Here is a 27,462-nt window from a genome sequence, read left to right on the forward strand (position 1 = left end):
CATTTTACTATTTATCATTTGAGCTTTGACTTCGGTATATATATTCTTATGGTGAATTGAATAAAATAAGACGAACCACACGTCTTCGAGTCTCGTCCCAGCTTAGGTTGGATGATGGCGGCGGCTATAGTAAGAAATTCTGGACACGAGAAACTGCTTATAGAGCTTTACAGTGTGTCAATGACAACATGATGCTGCAAAATCAAACTCCAACAGTCATTGCATGCTGCAGATGTTCCTAAAAGAGAACTGCAGATGAAGAAAATCCACTAGGAATTCAGAACAACCTGTATGTCATGGATCAACAATCCAAGTTCAATATGTGTGTAGTCACTCAAAACAGAGTAGCTAGTAGATAATTTGCAGTTGTGAGGACTTCACAAAAGAGCAGACTTACACATTAATCTGATCTCTTATAAAGAGTGCACCCTCTTTCCTACTCATATTCACCTGGCAAAGCTATTGAAAGGTGTGATATTTTACACGAGGCTTCACGAATCCTCCATAAAATTGCCCTCAAGAACCTAGCTGCTGTGGTTATATTACCCTTATCTGTACAAGTATACTTTGTCGCTGTCCTTCCACCCTCTTTCGCGGGCTCGTTTCTCCCACAACGCCGCCAGCTTAGGCTCCTCCACGAGCCGTGCTTCGGCCCTTTCTCTGGCTCTCTCACAAGCTGCCACCCCGGCATTGCACTTCTCAGCCTCGACCCTGAATCTCATCGAGGTCTTCTTAGCATCCTCTGTCAATGCTTTCGTGCGTGCCAAGGTTTCCTTCGCTACGGTTTCTTGTAAGCTCTGTTGCTCCTTCAACGAATCCAATCTGCTCTCCGTCATATCATTTTCACCACAATCTGTGTAGGAAAGAAGAGAGAGAGAGATTGACGAATTGACTACTTTAGACGCAAGATTTCCCGAGACAAGATACCAAGCCTCACCAGCAACACTCCTATAGGATGAAATACAAACATACTAACTTGCCTATAAGCCATCAAACGCTTGGAGGTGCCAATGCTATCATAGAAGACTACAAATTTGTTCATGATCAACTGAATTTCTTCAGTTAACGACTTACCCGAAGCCGAGGGAAACATTCGTCTCTTCGAAGGGCAAATGCAAGAGCACGGACCGCAAGAAGCTTGGGCGCGCGCACCATAATTCAAGCGCCTGTCGTCGTATAATAATGATGATGCCACGATGAACACAACTAGAGAAACACCCAACAAAACTACAGCTCCTTTGAGCAACTTTTGATTGCAGTGTGCACGAATTCTTCTCCAAACCATAATTCCCCCCCAAAACCCCCCAAAGAAACACTACGAAAAAGAAGTTAATGGCAAACTCAAACGGAGATTAGCGTTGTTTATCTAGGATTACTGTCACGCTTGCTCTTAGAAGAAGTGATGTCAACCTGCCATGCACAGAAATCTAAAGCTAGAAGGAACAGGAAAAAGGCAAAGAAGAGAGAAAGCCAGGGGGACCCAGAAGAAATTTGAATTTAAAGGTTATGAATTGAATAAAAAATTACAGAAATTAATTGGAATGAAAGCGGGATAAAAATCAATTAACCGATTTCGATCGTCTGTTACAAGTGACCATCTTATAAGCAGATTCCAACATATCCTTTTCTCTCCTTAATTTCATATATATTTTTGAATCCCTTAATAATTTACATCAAATAGGCTAAGGCTCATCTCTTTTATGTGTACGTTTTGATCTCGGCTCAAATCGGGACTCAATCGTCTTGTGTACGTTTCTTTCATTGGAGGTCGTTGCACATATCGAAAATGTTTTGTCCTGATATATATCACGAGCCAACCGTAATTCGATGTTTGGATAATTATTATGATTATCCTGATTAATCACTCGATAAATATATTTTTAACGATGATGGCACGCCATGTAAATAAGATTTAATGGTTAAAGCTTTTTTCCGTTGATTTGTATCTTAATTTCTTCTTCTTTTTTCTTTTTTTGCTTTTCAAGTAATGGATTACTTGCGTGAGAGGCAAGTTGATTACAACAATTTGAGAAACCCATGTCTAGTTGTCTACGGTTCTAAAATTTAAATCCTTTTATAACTTCTTATAAAATATATATTTTTTCTTTTGGGCTAGGAAATTGACATGGATCCATCCAATTGGGTCACTCAAATAATTTTTTAGCACAAAGAATTTGCGATAATTCTTGTCACATATATCCATTAAGTCGGGCTATTTCTAATTATTATTTGATATGAAGAATTTGTGATATATTAATCTTCTATACTCTTTTATGGTTATACTATAACATTCACTTGTTAATTGAATTTATGTTACGAATCCGAGTCGACTCAATAATTATACTTTTAACGATGAAAACACACCGTATAAAGAAGATCGAACGGTCCAAAGTCCTTCTAGTGACTAGTGAGATTAGCTTCCTTTAGGTAAGTTGGTCACAACAAATTGAGAAATCCATGTACACGGGCGGTCTTTTTAAAATTTATAATTTTTTTTATAATTGTTTCTCTTCTTTTGATAAATATTTTATTTTCGGGACAAGATATTCACATATATCCATCGAGTCGGGTCGTATGTAATTATATTATGCATATAATATTGTGGGAGCATACATCTTCTACACTCAAATTTCACCAAAAAAAATAAAAATGGAAGAGTCGATTTTAAGAGATTTGACTGATGGAAGCCGGGACAATCATTTTAAAGTGTGATTTAATTCAAAGACAAACTAACGACATTGGGGACTCGTGAGTGGCTAGAGAAAAATACACGAGGCCCACTATTTGAATTTTGAAAGTGTGTTATAAGTTAAGACCCGTTTTTTTTTAGGAAAATGAATGATTTTGAAAATATTTTCTTAAAAATAATTACTTATATCGCTTGAAATAATTAGTCAATGAAATATGTTTTCATCGTCGATAATAATTTATGTCTAAATATTTTCGTGGACAATGAAAATATTTTTCGCTTGTTCATCTTTGTAAATAATACAGTTAAGGATGTGCAAAACGGATCGTCCAAATTAAAAACCTCCCGGACCAAACCGAACCGGTCGGTTGGGTCAGGTTCTCAAGAGTATTGGTCCGGTTTCCGATTCCTAAAAATAAAACCGGTGTTCAGGCGGTCCAGTTTTCGATTCCATAGTGGAAACTGGACCGACCTATTTATATATAAGTCAAAGAATATATATGAGAATGACAGCTAGTTTCAGCATCATGCTTACAAAAGACGCACAAAGCTCAAGCCAAACCCCCAATTTGATTTCTCCATCTTTCAGAGACATAGCCGATCCAGAAGAGCAAGCCATGAAATAAGACTTCGTCTTGGGATATTTGGTTAAAACCAAACTGGTATGTCTCGTCCAACTTCATGCAATGACTTATCGTATGGTTGGGGAATTTTTACATTGACCGGTTCCAAGATTGGCCAATCCGGTTCCCGGTCCCAAAAACAGGGAACCGATCTTGCCAGTCCTAGGTGGAATCGGACCGGATTAGGAACCAATCACCTCTAATACAAATCGATTTTAAGAAAATATTTTTTAAATCATTCATTTTTTGCGAAACAACGCACCCTAAGTTCAACTTTAAGTTACAAGTTTGTGGTTTGCAATGAAATTTATATTCTCATAAAAAAGTTAATAATTTAACAAGAAAAAATAAGGGTTAATATCACGAAAAACCCCAAATTAGTACACATATGACAAATTTACTAAAAATTATATTTTGATCACAAAAACCCCACACTGGTACACCTATAACAATTTTACCCTCAACTAATTTTTTGACAACAAAAAACCTAAACTGGTACACCTATGACAAATTTACCCATCGTTAGTTTCTGTTAAATTTTAGTATCAAATTGCTAAGTTTGATGATACGTGGTAGTTGACGGATGTATTAGTTTGGGATTTTACCTCTCTGTTTGTCACAAGTTTACCAATTTGTGATTTTTCATGATATTAATCCAATTTAATGGACACTGACGGAGGGTAAAATTGTCACAAATGTACCAGTTTTGGATTTTTAGTGGTCAAAAAATTAGTTTGAAGTAAAATTGTCACAGGTGTACTAGTTTGGGATTTTTTGTGGCCAAAAAATTAGTTTGGGGTAAAATTGTCATAAGTATATCAGTGTGGGGTTTTTGGTAGTAAAAAAAAAATAGTTCGGGGTAAATTTATCACAGATGTACCAGTTTAATGTTTTTTACGGTTAAAAAATTAGTTTGGGGTAAAATTATCGTAATTGTACCAGTTTGGAATTTTTTGTGATATTAACAAAAAAAAAAAGACAAAGGATATAAAAAAGTTGGAGACGCGGGGAATTGAACCCCGTGGTTTTAATTCTCAACCATATGAGCTACGCCCCCATTTGCTATGTCTTCAAGAAACTAATATATTTACCAAAATTAACTCTTATCACGTGGTCCATCGGCAAATCGAACCGCATCATATTTCTCCAAAACATTTTTTTTAAAACGTTTTAGAGAAACAAAATATCTAAAGAATTCTATTGATTTCTTGTGACCGTCATTACTAATTAACACATGCGAAGCAATTAATCAGAGATGCGATTAGGTGGTTTGACACGTCAAGACTACAATATCTCTCTGCGTTAGAAAGAAAGATTAGAGTTTTAATTTTTAAAAATTAAAATTTTGCTCGAACCCCAAATCGGTACACTTGACACTTGTGACGATTTTACCGTAAACTAACTTTTGACCATTAAAAACCCTAAACCGATACACTTATGACAAATTTACCATCCATTAAATTGAATTGATACCACAAAAAATCACAAATTGATAAATTTGTGACAAACAAAGGGGTAAAACCCTAAACTAGTACACCCGTCAACTGCCGCACGTCATCCAACTCAGTAAATTGATCGCAAAATTTAACGTAAACTAACAGAGGGTAAATTTATCACATGTATACCATTTTGGGGGGTTTTTTTTTGTAATATTAACCCTCAATTCTTTCATTACATTGTAGAAATACACTTAATTATGTGGTATGTAATTAATAATGTACTTATATACTTCATAAAATATATAAGCTATACTTACCAAGTAATACTGGTACTTCAAGGTCAGATGGTTCTAACTTCATACACCACAAGGAAGCATAAAAAATATTTATAGTCATCTAATATTAAATAATCTAATAGTATTAATTATTCATGACTTAGGGACACAATCATAATTAGCCGGTTACTTGGATGGAATTTGAACAGTAACCCGTTGCAGCAACCCACTGCTCTGGCTCCCACTTAAATCCGAGTTCCTCAAAGTAGAAATCGAAGCACAATCATCAATTCTTGAGCCGAAAGCATAGACACGCTCTTACCACTAGATCAATCGCATAAAGGTTTAATAGTATCATTCAGTGCGGGCGTTTCTTATAACTGCACCTGTGTAATGAACCGTTTATTGATGATTAGTTTATTTGTGATTAGTGGCTTAGTATAGTAGATAAGAGGGATTATATAGTATAACCATAGTAGCATAAAGATCTTATTGTTAGATCAATAATGTTACTATAATGATAATATTAGACAATCGTCATTGGTGATACTTCATTCATTTTTGTGAGCGACGTGACACGAACAATTACTTTTAGAAAAATATTTTGCAAATCATTTATTTTTCGCGAAATAATGCAAACTAAGTTCAACTTTAATTTACAAGTTTCTGGTTTGCAATGAAATTTGGATTCTCATAAAAAAAAGTTAATTATTTAATCAGAAAAGAAAAAAGACAGAGGAAACAAAAGATGTGGAGACGCGGGGAGTCGAACCCCGTGGCTTTTGCATCAACCATATGTGCTACGTCCCCATCTATGATATCTTTGAGAAAGTGACGTATTTAACCAAATTAATTCTTATCTCGTGAATCATTGGCAAATCAAACCCCATCATATCTTTTCAAAATATTTTAAAAAAAGAACGTTTTAGATAAACAAAATATCTAAAAGATTCTGTTGAATCCATTAATAATTTACATCTAATAGACCCAGCCTCATCTCTTTATCTATATGATTATATCGTTTCAATGTCTCCTATATGTTCTTTCATTTGAATTCGTTGTGCATATCGAAAATTTCTTGTCTTGATATATATCACAAGCCAATGGTAATTCGATGTTTAGATAATTATTTTGATTATCGCGATTTGCTGATTGGATCGATAATTATAAGCCGGGATTAATCACTCGATTAATGTACTTTGAACGATGATGGCACGCCAAGTAAATAAGATCTACAGGTTAAATTTTTTATCCGTATTTTTTTTGCTTTTTAAGCAATGGATTACTCGCGTGAGAGGCAAGTTGATCGCAACAATTTGAGAAACCCATGTCCACTTGCCAGTCGCTTTAAAATTTAAATCCGTTTTCACCTACTTATAAAATATATTTTCTTTTGTGTAGGAAATCCACTTGGATGCATTCAATTGGGTCATTCGATTGAATTTTTGGTAAATAGAATTTGAGATAATTCTTGTCACATATATCAATATCCATTAAGTCGGGCTGTTTCTACTTATATCTGATATGAAGAATTTGGGATACATTAATCTTCTATACTCTTTTTATGGTTATAATATAACATTCACTTGTTAATTGAAATTTTACGATTACAAATCTGCGTCAACTCGATAATTATACTTTTAACGATTAAAACACACCAAATAAAAAAGATCGAACAGTCCAAATTCCTTCTAGTGACTAGCGAGATTAGTTTCCTTCAGGTAAGCTGGTCACGACAAATTGAGAAATCCACATCCACGGTTGGTCCCTTTAGGAATTTATAATTATTTTCTCTTCTTTTAATACATATTTTATTTTCGGAACAAGATATTCGCATACATCCATCGAGTCGGGTGGTATGTCATTGGTTTCTGCTTAAAATAATTTGGAATGAATACATCTACACTCAAAATTTCACCAAAAAGAATGGAAACTTGGACAATTTTTTTAAAGTTTGAGTTGATTCAAGAGAAAATGACACATTGCTCAATGTGCAATGTGGTCCCTTAACTTTTAAATTTGTTTAATGTTGTCCCTGAACTTTGATCCAATATGCAATGCGGAGGACTGCATTGAATATTTTCATATAGGTCAGGGATTACATTGAACATGTACCAAAAGTTCATGTACCATATTGAACAAATTAAAAGTTCAGGGACTACATTGAATATTAGGCTAAAATTCAGGGACTACATTGGATAAATTAAAAGTTCAGGGACCACATTGCACATTGGCCCAAAATTCAGGGTCTGTTTGTATCATTATCTCTTAATTCAAAAACAAACTAAGGACATTGGGGACTCTTGAAAGTATGCTATTGTATGAATATAAGTTAAGTTAAATTCTGGTTTGCAACGAAATTTATATTCTCATAAAAAGAAAGTTTAATAATTTAACCAGGGAAAAAAAAGACGAAGGAAATAAAAAATGTGGAGACGCGGGGAATCGAACCCCGTGCCTCTCGCATGCGAAGCAAGCGCTCTACCATATGAGCTACGTCCCCATTTGTTGTTCTATAATGAGCTTAATATATATATGATAGTTAATTTGTTTCTCGTGGTCCCCGACTTAACCCCCATTATATTCATTAAAATTATTTTGTTAAATGACACACAGCAGTTAACTGATGTACCGATTTTATATTTTACCCTTCGTTTGTCACAAGTATACCAGTTTGTGATTTTTTGTGGTTTAATTCAATTTAGCGGAAACTAATGGAGGGTAAATTTGTTATAAATGTACCAGTTTGGGGTTTTTACTGGTCAAAATATTAGTTTAGGGTAAATTTATCACAGGTGACAGGTGTACCAGTTTGGAGTTTTTTGTGGTCAAAAAATTAGTTTTTGGTAAAAGTGTCGCAGGTGTATTAATTTGGAGTTTTTTGTGGTATTAACTTTTTTTTTTTTTTAATGAAGTCAGGCCTAATTGTAGAACGTATGAGCTCATGCAATAGAAGACAAACATGACTAACCTCCAAGAAGAGATTTGGCGGGGTCCACATGAATACAATCTCGTCAACGAACATAACGACATCACATTTTTTGTTCTTCTGCTGCGAAAGAACGGGAAGAGAAGCAGAGAGCCTGGAGCACACCAGCATCTGCTCGCTCCATCGACGACAACATCGATCTCTCTCGTGATCCCTCCATCGAGATCTGCGAAAATCTCCGCGGTTGTTCCCGCCATTCGATGATCAACAGTCCCTCCGAGTCCCGCCACCCTCGAAAAAACCCGGGATTCCCATTCCTCTGTCCTCGATCCTGTTCTGTTCTGATTTCTGAAACGCTCCTGATTTCCGCACGATAATGTCCGAGAGCTGATCGACTCGATTTGTTCGTTATTCGTGAAATCATGCCCGTCGTGGACCTTCGGTTCGCACGGGGAGGTCCTGATTAGCCTTCAGGTTAGACACCGATTGCAACATTTGATCGCGGTGGGTGTGATGGTCTCTGGGAATCGATTCGTTCATTGCAGTTGGTGACTTGTTTGGCCAGAAGGGCAGCGGACCGAGAGGGGTTTGGCAATGGGGAAGATCATGGATGGATTTGTGTTGCCAATGCTTCTTTTAACAGGTAACCGTCTTACTTGTCGAAGCTTACCCGAGAATTTTGATGGTGATGGTGCATGGCAACCCTGGGATGACAAGGTCGAGGTTATGGCGTAGTAGTTGTGTTCACTAACAGAGATTCACTGAGATCCTTTTAGGCTATACGAGGGATTAGTTATCAATCGTTGTGTGCATATGGATAGGTATAGTGTTCGAGGATGATGGGTAGTCTATCTGTTCGGTGTCACTCGGTTGTTTTAGGCCGTCGTTTCGATTATGCTGCGCATATACAGTAAGGCATTGAAGGGATAAGAAAAATAAAGGTCCTGAGATTGAGTCATTAACGATTTTTTTGGTCGATGGGATCCCAAATGTTTTTGATTTTGGTCAGTTGTATGCATGATGCAATGCAACCTTTAATAATTCAAGATGTGAATTTGATATCGCGCTATACTCTAAGAAGCAAAGTTTTTGGAGTGATTAGTTGTGCAGGTAATCTACTTAACACTTCACTCAGACAAGTAGGAGTAGAGAAACCGCACAACAAGTCGGTGTTTGCTTTAAGTGGGTTATCATGATGAACATGATTCCCCCATGGGTTTTCTTATAATGTTATTCCTTGCATCTCTAATGGAACTTCATTTCTTTCATGATCTCTCCAGCTGGTTTACTCAGTTTGAATCTGATATCTCTGGTCGATTTGTCGGCTTTTCTTATCATGCAGTTCAATGGTTCAAAAGCAGGTAAAAAGCTGTGCTAATGTTTCTTTTCGCAATGTACTCATCTCCTAATCAATACCATCTTAGCAGATGTTTTGGTATCGACATTAATGTCACTTATCTATCGTAGAGTGATTTTTATCCTTGAAACAACACAAAAGGAAATGTTGTTTTTAGTTTACTTTTTAAGCATTCTTATCTTCTGTGGGGAGTGGAGGTGCTACTTGCCTAACTGACTTTGTATTGGACTTCACTTTCACTCTTTGGTACTTTTTTTGTACAGATTGTATTCCTATGCCCCCTCTACGTCTCTTTTACTCGTGCCGTCTACGTCCCCTCTACTTGAGCCATTGAAAAAGTTTTATTGCTTTTGGGGAAAAGAACCACGATTTACACTTCTAACATGCAAAGAAGGATACGAAAATAAATGCTCAAGATATATATCAGCATGCATAAAGATGGTTGTGCTTACTAGCTGGAAGTTCTACAACCTTATATATGCTGCCATTTTTCTTACCCTCTAATGTCCTTATGCCTTGCCTCTTGTTGGTCTCCAACTTGCGTTGTGCTAGTTGGGAAGTTATTTATTCGTCCAGACCCTCACAGAAAGAGCGGCCATTTCTTTGGCTACACCAGTTTCCCTTTCTTATATTCCCATTCTCCTCTTCATTTACTCTTGAACTATTGTTGCAGTAGTGTTTTTGATTTGAATGTTCTTTTTCTTTTTAGTTAGTATTTGATACTCTCCATTTTCATTGGACTTGTATTTTTCTGTGGAAGTGTTTTCTTTTCACAGTTATTTTTTAGATTGTCAGGAGAATTATCTTGTTGTAACTTTTGACGATAATGGATTGTTGGTCCACTTCTCTTTTCTTTGCCAAAAAATAAATTATTCTGATCATGTTGAATATAATGTCGATTTGTGCTCCTATTAGGTTATCAATCTAAGAGGCACCATTTGGTATCATATTTTATTTGCATCTTCTCCTTTCTGGCTCTTTTTCTACATGCCATATTCCACTTCATATGGGCTGTCGAGGGAGATCAATGGTTTGCAATCAATTCTAAGTGGGCTAAGCTGGCTGGATTTGAAAGGTAACTTTCATACGAATTTAAATTCTTGAAGTTATTGCAAAGATCATCAGTAATGCTTCTGTGATACACAGTCATAACAAAATTTGGTTTGAGTTTTGCAGAATTTACTCATGGAGACCGCCTTCTGAATTGTACTTTTTGCTCATTCAAATTTCCATAGCTCTTGTTGCCCTAAGGAGAATATTAGGGGGTTGGCTTGGACAAGATTTGCAGGGAGATTCTCGTTTGGAACGTTTTTGTTCTTCTCCTGGCTACATAGGTTGGTTTAAGTTGAGTACGCATGATAAAGTTTCAGTATTTTTTTTTGGTCTGATAAAGTTTTAGTTAATTATGTGGAACTCTGCATTGTTTGGTTACCTGCAATTGCTTTTTAGTTTGTTCTTCACTAAGGATAAATCATGGTATTGATCAAGACAGTTTTATACAATAAAACGTCATATACATCTGTACGTTTCCATATAGAATATTAAATCAACTGAGTAGTACTGATTAAAAATAATCAATTGAGTAAATGGTTGTCTGATTATGGTATAATTTCTTTTGAAGGGTCTCATCTCAGAACGCCATGCTACCTGTTGTTGCCTGCTGTACAGTTAGTTGTGGGGATAAGTAGCCCATCGTGGACTTCTTTCCCATTTTTTATTTGCAGCTGCATTGGCCTCGTGGATTGGTCTTTAACAAGCAGTTTTCTTGGGCTCTTTCGGTATGTAGTCCGTATTTCACCTTCCCAGATCAGCAGCTATAGCTTCAGTGACTACTATCCATACTATTTACTTTTAAATCTACTGATTACACTCAACCATCCATTTCAAGGTGGTGGAGGTTTCTTTTGCTTTATGCAGGTTTTAACATTCTCCTGTTGTATAGCTACCAACTTCCAATTGAGTTTTCCGAACTTTTTGTGAGGATTGCTGACTTTGTTGGCTTGTACAAAATAACTGCTAAGTCAGAGTGGTCGCAACTGTGTTGCGGTGTCTCTCTCCTATCCTTCTACATATTGGTGAGCAGATCCTGTTCAGAATGAGACTTCCTTGACTAAGTTGTTATTCTTGACTTTTGCTTCTTGCCCTTATAGTGTCGTACATAGATCCATCAGTTATGTCTCGTGCGACAAATTCGAAAACGAAAATTTAGGAAAATATCAGGAGAGGCCTCAATCAGGAGACATCTCAAACAAATCTTCAAAATCATTATAAGCCTCATGATTGAAGCTATGGAGAATGCATAATTTGAATATATTCGCTACTGGCCTGCAAAGGCTTATTAGTTTTGAAGTTCTGGGCCTTCCCTTACTGGAATATGATTTACTGGTAGAATACCTACTTTACTGTTCAGCCAAATATTCCTTCAGCTTAGTACTTCACTTTTCATGTGACAACCTATAGTTTTTCTGATTTAGTACAAGAGAGGAACTGTCAATGGTCCTCTAATTTTATGTGAGACGTTTGAGACAAAAACATCTAGGGATATCCACTGTCAGAGAAGAAATAGGTCAAGTGATTTTCAGCCTTGTTTCTTCTGTGCTAAGGAAACTGGGTTTCTTCCCAATCAGAAATGCGTATCATGGAGCTCTACTCATCTTATTAAAGTCCATTATAAGTAAAGAGAATCATCTGTTGCAGAAACTCACTGTTTACATCATTTGGGTCTAGTGTGTGGGAGAGTTTAGACAGAAGTTAGCTTGTACTGCCAATTCCTTATGGACTATCAAGTTTAAGTTTTCTTTTTATGTTCTCTGTAGAATAATATGTCGGTTATCAAAGCATAAGCATACATGTCACTAAGTCATGCATGAACTAGTCTGTATATGTTTCTTCTTGAGTAGTATTATCTGCTTTCTAACCTGATGAAGTTCTTAATCGTCACCTTCATTGCTGCACTTCTCAGCTATCATCAATTCGTCACTATCTTGAAGACGTGGATGCCATAATGTCCACTTGGGAAAGCGATTTAACTGAGCAGCTTCTTCCCTCAAAGCATTCCTTTTTAATCAGTGAATCAAGGTAAAGTTCATATTACTTTAAAGTTCAAGGTGCTTTTCAGAACCAAGGACTCTCTTGTATTTTAATAGATATGTCAGGAGACATTCTTTCACCAAAAAAAAAATGGTATAGACATTCTATAGAAGATGGATCTTTTGTTTCTGACTACATGATTGAATGGTCATTTTGTGGAAAAGAAAATTGTACAACAATTTTTCTCGAGGAAACTGAAACATGATATATGACAAGCCCAATGGCCACATCAATATTTATGCATGTCCTTTGGTGGCTATATTGAAATATTTGATAAGTGATAGACAACCGAACTAGTCAAGTAGATGCTTGAACCAAAAAAGAGCTCTGAGAGTCCTGTCCTCCTCTAAATTTGTTCCTCTTATAAATTATGATCTTGTGTCTGCATTAGAGGTTCAGTTACTCAAAAACTTAATTCAGAAATTTTGGGAGTGTAAATTGCTCTTTGGGAGCATGATAAATCTCTATTACCTGAGAATGAGGCATAAGGAATAGTGGGAAGTTTGCTGGGGGTCAGGGAACCTCAGGAAGTGTTTTTCATTGTGAAAGGTGGCAAAAGTAGAAGTTTTGCCAGCCTTTTGAAAGCAAACATGTCCTAAACTATTTGGAAAAGTACAACACAGTTAGCAGAAAGGGGAACAACCTCGTGTCATTATTGACATGCCGATTTATTTACTTACATAGAGTAGTTGCGAATTGTGCTTCTATCGATTTTTGGTGGCATTTTACTTGATTAGGAACCTTGGGTATTGCAGTTTCTTCCTTTTTTTTTTTTTTCCAGTTCATCTCCACTGCTGCAATAAGTCTCCATCTCCACCAGACAGTTCTTGTGTTGTGAGAGAGTTGGAACGGGCAGTGATGTTATATACCCTTTTTTGCATCTCGTAAATTTTTTTCTTACTATCATGTCATCTCACTGAGTGAAAAATGTGAGACTATCTGCAGTAGACATGCTTATAACCTCCTATCTAGTGTTTCACAGTGAGTTATTACGTATCTACTATTCTATGTAGCTTTTTCACTGTTATTTTTCAAATTTGCAGGTCTGATTTAAGGTACAGTAACCTATCAGGGAGGACTGTTTTCCAGGCATTTAGCATCAACTTTTTCACTTATGGATTTCCGGTAGGAGTTCCACCTCTGTTTCTCTAGAATCTCATTATCACCTAAAGGACTCATCTCTAAGAGGCTGAATTGCTTTGACCTCTGTGAGCCATCCATAATTATCCCATTTCATTGCATAAGTGCAAATGGAACTTTGCGGTGTCAAAAATGTTAGATTGGACACCAAAAATCAAGAGTGCCTTGTAGCCAAAAAAAAAAGGAAAAGTTAAAACTACTTCTGTCCAAGGAACATTTGATTGATTGCTTGCATAAGAAGCAAAAATCATGGAGAGCCCAGCATACTCACTCCAGAAGACTAGAGGGGGAGAAGATGGTTATCGAGGGAGAAACTGTTGGCTTTATTGATTCGGAGGAAAAATGTAAAAAAATGAACCATTCATGTCATGCTAGTTCTAAACAATTAAAATTTTGAAATCCTCTTACAGTTACAATATCTGATTCATAAATATCAGGTAAAAAAGATATGATCATTTCAGTCGATATTATTTTCACCTCATCTGTGTAGTGTAGTTAAGCTACATGTCATTGAACCTGTTCTGTTATTACGAATTCTTATAGCACGCACAATGAAAATTATCGATTAATCCTTGCTTTGGAATACGCAGGTTTTATTGCTAGCTCTGACCCTTTGGAGTTTCTACTTTGCCAGTTTATGTTCTTTTGGACTACTTGCTTATGTTGGCTATGTTTTGTATGCCTTCCCTTCCGTGTTTCTCTTCCATTGGTTAAATGGCTTGCTGCTCGTATTCATTCTCTTCTGGACTGCTAGCACTTATGTCTTCAATTTGGCATTTGCTGTCCTCAATATGAAAAAGGTATTTTCAGCTATCTTCTTGCTTTGGTAGCTCGCTTAGTATCGCACTTTATTTTTCTTGTAAACCACCATTGCAGGATATGGAGATATGGGAAACTTTTGGCTTGTGGCATTACTCCATTCCAGGATTTTATCTACTGGCACAGTTTTGCCTTGGAATTCTAGTTGCTATGGGTAATCTTGTGAACAGCTCTGTCTTCCTCTTTTTGTCTAATCACGACAGACAGCTTGGCAATGACAACCATACTGTAGAAGGTAAAATAATGGTGTTCAGTTGGTAATTAAACTAGTTCATGGAACTCTATGGTTGAAATATTTGCTAGAATTTCTTTTTTGTACTTAGGATTGCATTCTTGTGACTCCTTTTTGATGGAACTTTCATGCTATCAGTTGTTGATTGCTGATTAAAGATTGACCATCTGATGGAAGATTTGGAAAAAGAAAATAGAGAAAGCAAGAAGTACTTTATGCTTATGCATGGTCATTCATCAATTTCATTCTTCGCAAGTTGGGAAAGATAAGTGAAAAACTTGCAAGACTATTGCACTCACAATTTCTTGACAGAACCTCTGAGGATTCTATGAATTGTTGTGATGTCAATGGGAAATGTCCAAGCATACTTCTAGTGTTTTTAAAAAGAGAAACATCCTCTTTCGTTCCTATACTTTCGTGCCCTTTCTAATCAAGTCATTGTTCTTTTATGGGAAAATGACACAAACAGTCCCTTCACTTTGGTCCAATGTGTAATGTGGTCCTTAAACTTTTAATTTGTTCAATGTCATCCTTGAACTTTTCTTACATGCTCAATTTAGTCCCTGAACTATATGAAAATATTCAATGTAGTAATATTTTCATATAGCTCAGGGACTACATTGAACATGTACTAAAAGTCGATGGACCAAATTGAACATATTAAAAGTTCAGGGACCACATTGAACATTAGACTAAAGTTCAGGAACTATATTGAACAAATTAAAAGTTTAGGGACAAAAGTTAGGGTTTTGATTTGGGTCCCTCTCTTTTGATTACTTTGATACCATGTAAATATTCTAAGATCTTCAAAAGAGAGGGAGAAGAAAAGATTCAGAAGCTTTGTCTTTACTCAATAGCTTAATGAGAGAGCACACGAGCTGACTCTACTTATAAAGCATAAGAGACATCCAAAAACCCTAATTACAATTAAGACTCACCTACTAACTACTGTAGCATTGAAATTCAGCTGACGTGAACATCCTACAATGCCAGAGTATGATGCGGATAAAATTTAGTCATATGACACCTACATGGACGCCACTGTGGAAAAAATTGGTCAATGTGAATAACGTTGGAGTATGATGTGGATAAGATTTAGCCAATATGGCTGAACAAGTTGACATCTGTGTTGGAAAAAGTTTATCCATGTCATAATCTGAAGGCCGTGTCAGCTAGATTAGGCGCGATTTGATGTCAGAGGGACTTGATTAGAAAACTTGTGAAAGTAGAAGGATTTGGTTAGACAAATTAAAGTATAGGGATTTGATTAGAAGAGGCCTAAAAGTACAGGGACGAAAGGTAGTATTTATCCTATAAAAGAACAGTTTCGACACATCTTGCCTATGCAAGAAGAGCACGGTCGTACTTTTGCCATTTGGCCATCCTCTCACTAGAGGGAAAAAACCCAGATAAATTCATGGAAGAAAGAAATTTAGTCTTCATTTGTTTGGTTATACATAGACAATAAGTAATATCCTGTGTGTCCTAATTTCATCAAGCATCTTGGTCTTTGACTTGCGAACTCCCAATTTCTTTGAGGATATGCTTAGGAAGTTCCAAGAGAATTTATTCTAGGATATTTGGATAAAAGATACAAAAGAAGTATGAAATTCAGGAAATTAGTCAGTCAGAAATCAGCTTTTCACCCCAATTGAAGTCTAACATGAGGTAATGCCAGACTTCATCTCCTCAACTGAATATGATGAAAGTAATTCAGTCCTAGTCATACCTTGGTGTGATGTTATTGGGGGGGGATTACAGCTTGTCCTGGTCCTTTGTAGATATGCAAGAAAGGTAAGACTCGTTTGATATTCTTAACTTCTAAGTTAAATCTAATCTGTAATTTGTCTGGGCTCCTAGGAAATTTTCTGCCATTCAATTTGACCCTTACCGTTGCATTTTTGACAAGCACCAGTTTTCTTCTTTCATCTCCAGGATGTTACTGGCTACTGCTTTTATGTAATACTATACAGTGGCCCAATAACATTAACTTTGGCCTTCGTTTCAGGTGAAGAAGAGATGAAAGTTTTTATTGTGGCTACAATAGCATGGGGGTTGCGTAAATGTTCTCGCACAATCACATTGTGTTTAATATTTCTCATTGCAGTCAAACCTGGCCTCATCCATGCCGTATATAGTAAGTTTCTGGACCTCTGGCTTCATATCACCTGCTTGTGCTATTTGTCGGTGGCCTCTGAAGCACATTTTCAATATGATTATACAAATATCAGATGGATATGATATCTTGGCCCATTTTAAGCGGTCTTCCGAATCCATTTATCTGCTATTTTTTCAGGAGTATCCTGCCTTGAGCTTACTGCTGCCTATTTTGCTTTATATGCCAGTGATATTTTTCCTGGTGTATCTTTTAAGCCACAGCATCAGCAAAAAGATATGCCAGTCCCTGATACTTCTTTGCGAGGCGCATTTTGCTCTGCTATTTATTCTTCACCTTAATCTCATCTCGAAAGTCTTGGATCAGAGAGGGTCATTTGCTGAAGAAATTCTGAAACAACTAGGTGAGGCGATCACAATTGAGGCACCCCTTTTTCAAGTACCAAGACATTGCACCTTTCCTTAGAAGTGTATTCATCATTGCATACGTGCATGCGAAGTTTGATATATTGTGTTTACATAGTGATCCTTTTCTGTCTGCAATTTATGAGTTTCCTTTCTAGGTCTTTACAAATGTGATCAGAATGGCCATTTGTTGAAGATAGCGATGCTTGGATGCTTTTGTTCCCTTCACAATCACGGGATTGAAATTCTATTCAGATTTTCAAATGTGGTGCAGCAAACACCCTTCCCACCCATTGGGTTTAGTATATTGAGAGCTGGCTTGATCAAATCAGTTCTGTTTTCTGTGTACACTTCACAATCCCGTGAGAGGCAACATGAATTTTCTTCTAACGGTACAGCTTCTTTCAAAACCAAACTTTCTCTCAATGGCTATTGCAACCATTCTAGTTGTTGGAATGGACCGTCAATGTTGAATGATCAATGCATGCCGCATTTGTGGAAATTAAGAAATGATTGGAACTTTGATAGTTAAGTAACTCCTTTATTTCTTCATCTGTCAATTAATATGTTTGATTGAAGGAAAATAGGCTTAGTATCAAACCCATGGGTTGGTTTAATGGTTAAGGGTTGACTTGTCCATGTGGATTAGGCGCATGGGATAAGTTTGATTCCCCACACCATCAAATGCAAACAACTTTATGTTCGGACCACAGATCCTGGTTTTGATTCTCGTCTTACCTCATCTGTTAGTATTTCATGAGCCTAGGTTTTACCTTGCTAGACTTCCTTGTCAGAATAAATGAACAAAGAAAAAAAAGAGGCTTAGTAGGATGCTATCGTGTAGAAGAGATCTAAATTTGCACGAGTGAAGGTAACATGCATTAGTTTCACATTATAGAAGTAGCAATTCCCCACAACAAAAGTGATTTACTTGAATTGTTATAGTTGCTGTTGCCATCAACATATTGACCACTGGGTCAAACTGTAAAAAAACTTACTCAATTCTGGAGTTCATCCTCGAGGAAACAAGAAAGCATCTACATATCTCAATTTCTTACAGCTGCCCATTGAGGAAAGATCACAGCTGCTGCAATCAAGTTTAGCCACAAGGTTGAGTGTTGTTTAGATCATACTATACAGTGGATTTAATTGAATTACCAGATTTAAGTGAATTAATAGGTCCGGCCTAACTGCTCTAAGTAGCCATGTCTAGGAAATTGCATAAAGTATCAGTTTAAATCTTCATATGAGATGCAGTAGTCTCTGCCCTGGTAAGTCAAGTTACTTGTGACTTCTGCAGAGACCTCAGCCGAAATTTCTTTACGAGGTTTGCTTTATTCTCCAGAGAAGCATTTGCAGGACATTTTTGTTCTGCAGTCTTCACATCAACTTACCTTATGAGCAGTCATTGATCCGATTGTAGATTTTTAGCATATCTGAACATGACAACAGTCTACAGAATTCATAAAAATCGACAATTCCAGGACCTTACCTTGTTTTCCTCTATTTTTTTTTTTCAGAGAAGAAGATAATGATACATTTGGGTGCTATTGGTCAGAAGTTTCTGTCAGTATACCGGTCATGTGGAAGCTACATTGCATTTTTGACTATTCTTGTTGCACTATACCTAGTTACTCCGAACTATGCTTCATTTGGTTACTTATTCTTGCTTCTCTTATGGATCATTGGGAGGCAACTTTTAGAAAAGACAACGATACACCTCTGGCTTCCTCTAAAGTTATATGCAATTGCAATCTTTGTGTTCATTTATTGTTTGAGTGTCTTTGACAAGATGCGGACATGCTTTACCAACTTAATAGATCTGTACGCGGTCTTTGGCTATAATTCAGAGGCTTCACCATTGGAGAATGTGCGGCAGTCTCTAGCCGTGCTTGCTGCCATTCAACTGTTTAGCTATGAGAGGAGACGGAGCAAACATACCATGTCGACTGACAGTAATGCAACAATTAAAAGGACCATTACTTTCTTGAAACGGCTCCTCATCTTGCATGTTGAGAAGATACTATATCTTGCCGTGCTATACACGTCCTTGTCCCCAGTCAGTGCATTTGGTTTCCTGTATCTTCTTTTCCTGGTGTTCTGTTCAACCCTACCGAAGTCCTCTCGGGTCCCATCAAAACTATTTTTAGTTTATTCAGGATGTATTGCAATGACTAAATATCTTTTCCAAATGTGGGGTGAAGAGGCAGAGATGTTCCCAGGTCAAAAGAACTCCTATTTTTCTCTTTTTCTAGGTTTGCAGTGGTATAAACCTGGTTTCTGGGGGCTAGAATCTGGGTTGAGGGGGGAAGTTTTAGTAATTTTTACATGTTTGCTTCACTACAACGTCTTCCACTGGTTGGAGAAAATTCCACATGAAAGAAACGTAGGAAGATGGAATGAGGCTTGCACTTTGTTTGGGACGGCAGAGGAAATTTTAAGTGAAGTCTGCAATCTTACTGAAGAAACCGCATCAAGCTCCAGTCCATTACTAGATAATGGGAGACACATGCCAAGTCACTATTGGGAATCTTCTAGCTCTGGTCTATCTGGAAATATGGCTCCTATATCCTCTGGAAATAGGGGTCCTCGAGGTAGAAAAAGCAAAGAGTACCTATACACCTATTTCTGGGAAAGCTGCAAGGGAAGTAATAAGTGGGACAGAAAGAGGATTCTCTTTTTCAGAATGGAGAGACTTCACAAGCAAAAGAAGATACTAAAAGTATATTTGAAGCTTTATATAGAGAACATGTTCAGCCTTTTCGGCCTGGAGATTAATATGGTTGCGTTACTTCTTGCCAGCTTTGCAGTGTTAAATTCTGTCTCTTTGTTATATGTTGCATCACTCGCTGCTTGTGTTCTTCTACATCGAAATGTTCTACAAAAGCTGTGGCCTATGTTTGTGTTTTTGTTTGCTTCTATCGTCACTCTTGAATACTTGGCTCTGTGGTCAAACTTGATGTCCAAGAAACAAGATGAGGGAGGCAAAGCACTAGTGAGGTGTCATGACTGTTGGAGGTTCTCTGATCACAATTATGAGTTCTGCAAGAGCTGTTGGCTTGGTACGTTCATCAATTTTAAATGCTCTTGATCGTTATTTGGTTCACTATTCTCCTCCAATTTCTGACACGAATGTGGAGCACATGGATCACTCTCTTCTGGCATTTTTACAAGTCTCTTTCCAGCTTTTCAAGTGAAAGAAATGATTGATAGAAATATGCCTTCATTTTCATTTTGGGTATCTTTTTGAGCTTGTTTAACCTTTCTTTTGGCTGAATATGCTTGTTTAACCTTGATCCATAAACAAGTAATTTAAGTAATTTTCTACAATTTTTAGTTTACAATTTTAGGAAACCATGGTATATTAGAAATATTTGAATAAATCTAAAGACAGGGAACAACCGAAAATAGTGGCTGGCATTATAGATTCACATACATGTTCCATTTCTGATTTCACTTGAGAACAAAGCTTGAGGTCTCCTGTCGCAAAAGTTTCTTTTTGGAACTTGATTGTATTTGTATTAGAGACTGTTCGAGGGAATCATCTCCATTTTTCTAGAAATCAGTTCCAAAGTTCACTTCAAACTGCCATGTGCTTTTTGCAGGAGTAATAGTCGATGATCACCGAATGCTTATCAGCTATTATATGGTTTTCATGTTTTCGTGCTTCAAGCTTCGTGCTAATCACTTGTCGGATCTCCCACAATCACAGATGTATCAACAACTGATTTCTCGATGCAAGAACACATCTCTGTTGAGTGATCTCTCTTTTGAAACGAAAGAGTTGTGGACGCTACTTGACTACCTGAGGCACTACAGTTATTGCCATTTATTGGATTTTGTTCTCGCTTTGATATTGATCACGGGAACCCTTGAATATGATGTGCTTCACCTAGGTTACCTTGGCTTTGCTCTTATCTTTTTCAGAATGAGGCTTGATATTTTGAAGAAGAAGAATACGATCTTCAAATTCCTAAGAATTTACAATTTCTCCCTTATTGTCCTTTCTCTTGCCTACCAATCTCCTCTAATTGGAAATTTTATTGAGGGGAAATTTGCAACAGTTGAATACATAGGTCAAGTCATTGGCTTTTATAAGTATGACTATGGTTTCAGAATTACCTCAAGATCTGCACTGGTTGAGATAATCATATTTATGCTAGTATCACTTCAGTCGTTCATGTTCTCCTCCCAGGAGTTTGACTATGTATCAAAGTATCTTGAAGCAGAACAGATTGGTGCCATAGTGCGTGAACAGGAGAAGAGGGCTGCTTGGAAAACTGCACAGCTGCAGAATATACGTCGGTGTGAAGAACTGAAGTGCCTGCGAAACTTGCAAGTAGAGAAGATGAAATCTGAGATGCTCAACCTACAAATTCAGCTCCAAAGCATGATTCCCCATGCAAATAGTGACAATAACTGTACAAAAATCCATGGCCTTCGGAGGAGGAACTCAATTAAGACTTACAAACCTAGTAGCTATCCTGGGAAGGGGGAAGATAAGTTCATGCAGCAGGATTATGATCCAAGCTCTAATTTAGTATTTGCCTTTGAAATGAATGAATCTCCTAAGAGTGAAAGAAGTGACAATCCACCAACCATGGACTCACCTAAACTCTCGTTGGAGTCCCTACATGAAATGTCAAAGCATGGGGAGAGAGATGTGGACACACGGTTATGGGATTTGGAGAGAAGTGATAAAGCGAACTTCCAAGCCAAGGAAAATCCACTAATTTCTGCGGTACATCTGATTGGTGATGGAGTTTCTCAAGTGCAATCTCTTGGGAATCTCGCAGTTGCCAATCTTGTCACTCTTTTGAACATAGAAAACAAAAAACAAGAGATGGATGGCCAGTCTTCTGAGGATGAGGTTTATTATGAGATTGAGAGTCACAACGTAGGCTTTGAACATGTGGACCAAGCGTTTGTCACAAGATCTGTGAATGAATGGACAGCTTCTGGTTCTTCATGCCTCCAACTCGGAGTAATCATCCGATATATGTGGGCTCAAATGCGGTCAAACAATGATGTTGTCTGTTACTGCTGCTTTGTCCTGATGTTTCTATGGAACTTTAGTCTTCTCTCCATGGTCTACTTGGCAGCTCTGTTTCTATATGCTCTTTGTGTAAATACCGGTCCAAGTTACATGTTCTGGGTCATCATGCTTATATACAGTGAGGTGTGCATTCTACTTCAGTATCTATACCAAATCGTCATCCAACACTGTGACTTGTCCATCGAGACCGACTTCCTTCAAAAAATTGGATTTCCTGCACACAAGATCGTGTCATTCTTTGTGATCGGCAACTTGCCTCTTTTTTTGGTGTATATCTTCACTCTCCTACAGACCTCCATTACTGCAAGAGATGGTGATTGGAAAACAGTCACAAAGTTCAGTTTTCATAGGAAAAGGAACAAGAGACAGGGGGAAGCTTTAACTAATTGTAGCTGCAAGGAGAAAATATGCAGGCTGCTTTTATTTGCAGGAAATTCAATTAATCAATTTGTTAGAGGCCTTTATAGGTACTGGAAATCTCTGACAGAAGGAGCTGAAACTCCTCCTTATTTTGTCCAAGTTTCCTTGGAAGTTAAGCAGTGGCCTGATGATGGCATTCAACCAGAGAGGATTGAGTCAGGAATGAATGCGTTACTCAAGATTATCCACTATCGAAGATGCAAAAAACCTGATAATTTATCCTTGGCAAGCAGGATCCGTATCCAGAGCATCGAAAGAAGCACTGAAAATCCTAATATTGCTCTGGCCGTGTTTGAGGTCCTGTACGCTTCGCCTTCAACAGAATCCGCTCCAGTCATGTGGCATAAGTCACTAACTCCAGCTGCTGATGTTTCTCATGAGATTCTAATAAATAGAGGGGCTGGTATTTTAAAAGAAGTTGGAATTCCATACCCAATAATTTCTGCGATAGGTGGAGGCAAGCGAGAGATAGACTTGTACGCCTACATTTTTTGTGCAGATTTGGCTGTTTTTTTCCTGGTTGCCATTTTCTACCAATCGATCATAAAGAACAAAAGTGAGATCCTTGAAGTTTATCAGCTTGAAGATCAGTTTCCAGAAGAATTTGTCTTTATCCTGATGGTAAATTATTTGTTCTTTTGTTGAATGCTAAATCCGTTGCATTACAACGTGTGCTTGAGAGTCTTGCTTGCACTCTTTCTGGTACAATTAATACTTTCACATGATTATTTAAGTTACATACTTGTTCCGGTTTGCCTGATTATATCTAGATGTGCAGAAAAGTTCAAGGTTTAGTCTCATCTTTTTCATTGCAATTTCCATAAGAGGGAGTAGTACTTTGGTTTTGGCAAAAATGTTCACAATTCTGTACTGAATATTTGTTACTGTATGTCCTTGAATCTAGAACTTATAATCAATGAATCAAGAAGAGGATATGTAACCCCAGAACTGAGGCAAGATTATAGTATGTTGATATAGTAGTGTATGATTCCGTGTTAATTCTTCTGAAATGTATTTGGTGCATTCCCCTTTGCAGGTAGTCTTTTTCCTGATTGTACTAGATCGGGTTATATATCTTTGCTCCTTTGCCACTGGAAAAGTCATTTTCTATCTTTTCTCGCTTGGCCTCTTCACCTACTCAGTCACAAAGTATGCTTGGTATACAGCACTACCAAATAAGCATACGGGGAGGTTGGCGCTTCGTGCCATCTTTCTCACCAAGGCAGTTTCTCTGGCTCTGCAGGCTGTCCAAATCCGCTTTGGGATTCCTCATGAAAGCACTTTATATAGGCAATTTTTGACCAGTAGTGTTTCAAAACTAAACTTTTGGGGTTTCCGGCTGTATCGAGCGCTTCCATTCCTCTATGAACTGCGATGTGTGCTTGATTGGTCCTGCACATCTACATCTTTGACCATGTACGACTGGTTAAAGGTACTAGCGCTGTTTTCTTCCTTAACTTTCTCTGTCTCTCTCTCTCTTAGTTTCTGTTTTGTGTGCTTTTATAAGCCATTGATGTTTATGAGTGATAACTTCTGCTTCTCTTTCCCTCTTGCGTGCTTACCAGCATTTAATGTGTGATAGTCTTACTAACATAGTTCATATAACTGGCTTGTCATGCTCTCTGTCTCTGTCTCTGTCTGTGTCTGTGTCTGTGTCTCTCTCTCTCATGCATGGTTTAACGAGGTGACAACTGCTACGGGCTGTTTCATTTTCTTCTAAATTGAGGATATGTTCCTAGCATAAGTGTTACTTCATTATCAGAGTGGATGGAACATTAAATGAAACTCCTAAAGCATAAGAACATTTCTCCAGAATAAACTTGCAGCGAGCAAGCAGGCACACAGAGAGGATAAGCACACGTACACACACAGGATCACACTTACATCCTGAGGAACTTTATTCAACTTTTAGTTTTTTGTTGCCATATGCTGAGGAATTTATATAGCTGAATCTGATATTTTTTTCCCCAGTTGGAGGACATTCATGCCAGCTTGTTTCTTGTCAAATGCGATGCGGATTTGAACAGAGCCAGACACCAACATGGACAAAAACAAACTAAAATGACGAAATTCTTTGGTGGAATATGCCTATTTTTTGTCTTACTATGTGTTATCTGGGCACCTATGCTGGTAAGGCAAAGCACCATGTATGACTGCATAAAGCATAGGAGATAATCGTGCTTTCTGTCTTTACCATTCTTCTCGAGGCACCCTTTTCATCAGTTCTCTTTTTGATTGCTTAGCATAGTAAAATTACTGCCATGTATTAGTACATTTCTCCTTTGACATTAACCTTTGTTCTATGTCACATGATATGTTGATAGTATTTCTCTGCACAGTGAATCTGCCTGCTTCATGATGTGAGAAATATGCAGATTACCATTGAGGACTGTGGACTTGAACGAGAACTCATGATCCCATGGTACTCTGAGTTAAGAGGCTCCTCAGTCTAAATTTAACGTCAAAATTCTTTCTGAATTCTGTTAGAATTTAGTTCTTCCGAAATAAGTTTTGTGACCAAGTTTAAGTTCCGATGTAATTTGGGTCTCTAATTTGTCTCACAAGTCAACAACAACTAACCTCTCCTTTGTGTTGTCTGGGGTTCGACTCTCTGTTTCAAGAGAGAAGGAAGTCGTGATATTCCTCCTTGATGCCATTTATTGTAAATTCAGTAGTATGACTTTTGATCTACCTAATTATGAATGCTTCATGTCTCGGACAGATGTACAGCAGTGGCAACCCCACAAATATTGCAAACCCTATTAAAGATGCAAGTGCTCGAGTCAACATAGAGACTGAAAGTGGAAAACTAACTTTGTTTGAGACCACTTTGTGTGAGAAGCTATCATGGGGTGAGCTTGATTCAGATCACAACTTGGATCCTCTAGGTTATTTGAGTGCATACAATGTGAAAGATGTTCAAGTAATCTGCTGCCAAGCTGATGCAAGTACCTTTTGGCTTGTTCCTCCGGTGGTCCAGGCCAGATTTATCAAGTCTCTTAGATGGAGCATGAAAATCACCTTTTCTTGGCAACTGACAAGAGATAGGCCAAAAGGAAAAGAATTAGTGAAATACGAATTAGATGTTGATGATTTTAATCTTCCAAGCTCATCAGAAGTTATGGAAGTTCTCAATGGTACGACCAACAGTTTTAAAATTTATGATGTCTATCCTAGATTCTTCCGTGTCACAGGTTCCGGGGATGTGCGGCTTCTTGAGCCAGTGGTATGCCATTCTTTGTTATACATAATACATGCTAGTAAATTTCTCTAATGGAACTAGGATTTGATTTCATCAACCCGAGTCTAAATATCTAAAAAGAAAAAGACATTGATCATGCAGGTAGCGTCAGTTAGTGGAGATCTTGTTCTAAATCGTGGCCATCCTGAATGGTGGTCATTTCATGATACTGATGCCCCTCCTATAAGGGGATGTGAGACTTTGGCGGGACCCATGGCAATAGTCATTTCTGAAGAAACACCACGTAAGCTCTGAATATTTATCATGAATGGGGATTTGTGTGCTGTTTCTTTCGACAATTCACTTTTGAGGAAGTTAATTGAATTTTTGCAGAGGGGATTCTTGGTGAGACACTTAGCAAGTTCAGCATATGGGGCCTCTACATTACTTTCGTGCTGGCGGTTGGCCGCTTTATTAGGCTCCAATGTGCTGACTTGAGAATGAGGATCCCATATGAAAATCTTCCTTCTTGTGACAGGTACTAATCTAGCATAAGTTTCCGTCTTTCAATATCTTTACCATTGTTTAGTACTCGGACTCGTTGTATCGTTTCTTGGAAATGATCTATCATCCAATTTGTCTTCCAACACCAGCATATGCTGCATTTTTGCTCTTATTTCTACCAAATATTACGTTAGGGTTTCGCATGGCGGCGAAAGCTCCTTTGTTTCTTGGTGGCACGAGTCATAAGGAGAAGAAGTACAATAATTACTCAGTCTAGAATGACTGATAAATTGCATTTCCCTTAAGTCTTTACCAGACAAAACTCGTACATTGCGGGAAATGACTTAAAGCCTTGCAAAATCATTTTTGTCCCCTCACCTCCTTCATTCAGCCAATTTCATTGATGCAGGTTGCTCGCAATATGCGAGGATATATATGCTGCAAGAGCAGAAGGTGAGCTTGAGGTTGAAGAGGTCCTTTACTGGACACTAGTGAAAATCTATCGTTCACCACATATGCTGCTGGAGTACACCAAACGTGAGTGAATGTTGGCGAGATAGTTGGGGCTGAATGCACCACAACGTACATTGCTTTGGCACAAGATCTGAAGGCAAGAAATAGAAGAAATGCAAGTCTATTAGGAGGCTCTGTCTGAAATTCCCCATTCCTGTATAGCTTCTATCTTATCCAGAGAAGCTTGCCGTCCTTTTCAGTGTTGTCCGTCTGGCTGAGGCTCCACCAAACCTTCACTGAAATATGTGTTGCGGATTCCCAAATACAAGGACGGGCCCCTCATTCTAGTAGGATGTATTGCTTGCTGAACAAGTCTTGAAGCTGGTAAGTGATGAGAGCTTCTGTAAATCTTGTAGTGCAAAACTATGCCAAGCAGCAAACCAGTAGTCATATGCTTAACAATGCAATTGACCTGATCAAACATGGATAAGGATCTAAAGTGCTGGTCCTTAGATTTTGTGTTCTCTCTGTCTTTTCTTGAGCTCACAATCATATGTGAAATGTTAGCTGCAGCTTCATAATTACCAATACGAATGCAAGCGAAGTCTAGAAATCTCTTTTTGGTTCTTCACGGCGATTCCTGGTTGACAGGCTAAGATTTATCAGTTGAAGAGCTTCTTTATTAAGTCGAGTCTATGTACATATATATGCTCTCGTGTATATGTTGGGATGATC

The 27,462-nt window shown here is 37.7% G+C and overlaps 2 protein-coding genes and 1 non-coding gene across 3 annotated transcripts; 1 reads left to right on the top strand and 2 right to left on the bottom strand.

The window, feature by feature from the left end:
* Positions 1-256: 256 nt before the first annotated feature.
* LOC115681044 (uncharacterized) lies at positions 257-1,394 on the bottom strand. The gene is made up of 2 exons (XM_030604904.2): positions 1,075-1,394; positions 257-853 (listed from the first exon to the last, which is right to left on the bottom strand). The coding sequence occupies exons 1-2, from the start codon at positions 1,283-1,285 to the stop codon at positions 549-551; spliced, it is 516 nt and encodes a 171-aa protein (XP_030460764.1). The 5' UTR covers positions 1,286-1,394; the 3' UTR covers positions 257-548.
* Positions 1,395-7,456: 6,062 nt separating this feature from the next.
* Positions 7,457-7,529, bottom strand: TRNAA-CGC (transfer RNA alanine (anticodon CGC)). Its single transcript has one exon. It is a non-coding gene; the product is annotated as a tRNA-Ala (tRNA).
* Positions 7,530-8,549: 1,020 nt separating this feature from the next.
* Positions 8,550-27,251, top strand: LOC115680937 (piezo-type mechanosensitive ion channel homolog). Its single transcript, XM_030604789.2, has 21 exons — positions 8,550-8,598; positions 9,236-9,316; positions 10,228-10,387; positions 10,489-10,646; positions 10,934-11,090; positions 11,201-11,387; positions 12,275-12,390; positions 13,446-13,527; positions 14,133-14,342; positions 14,419-14,596; positions 16,602-16,730; positions 16,939-17,112; positions 17,272-17,505; positions 18,634-20,175; positions 20,719-23,210; positions 23,626-24,021; positions 24,561-24,719; positions 25,312-25,815; positions 25,933-26,074; positions 26,164-26,308; positions 26,684-27,251. Exons 1-21 carry the CDS (start codon positions 8,550-8,552, stop codon positions 26,817-26,819), a joined length of 7,431 nt encoding a protein of 2,476 aa, XP_030460649.1. The 3' UTR covers positions 26,820-27,251.
* Positions 27,252-27,462: the final 211 nt, after the last annotated feature.

The sequence above is a fragment of the Syzygium oleosum genome, unplaced genomic scaffold (assembly GCF_021117445.2).
Source record: "Syzygium oleosum isolate NSW1041296 unplaced genomic scaffold, Sole_v2.1 Sole_v2.03, whole genome shotgun sequence".
Taxonomy (NCBI): domain Eukaryota; kingdom Viridiplantae; phylum Streptophyta; class Magnoliopsida; order Myrtales; family Myrtaceae; genus Syzygium; species Syzygium oleosum.

Excerpts from the sequence above, each read along its gene's own strand:
- LOC115680937 (XM_030604789.2), top strand. The coding sequence starts at position 8,550 with ATGGGGAAGATCATGGATGGATTTGTGTTGCCAATGCTTCTTTTAACA. Across the intron at positions 10,388-10,488 it reads AAGCTGGCTGGATTTGAAAG|AATTTACTCATGGAGACCGC; the intron begins GTAACTTTCATA and ends TGAGTTTTGCAG. Across the intron at positions 20,176-20,718 it reads CTGCAAGAGCTGTTGGCTTG|GAGTAATAGTCGATGATCAC; the intron begins GTACGTTCATCA and ends TGCTTTTTGCAG.
- LOC115681044 (XM_030604904.2), bottom strand. The coding sequence starts at position 1,285 with ATGGTTTGGAGAAGAATTCGTGCACACTGCAATCAAAAGTTGCTCAAA. Across the intron at positions 854-1,074 it reads AATGTTTCCCTCGGCTTCGG|ATTGTGGTGAAAATGATATG; the intron begins GTAAGTCGTTAA and ends TTTCCTACACAG.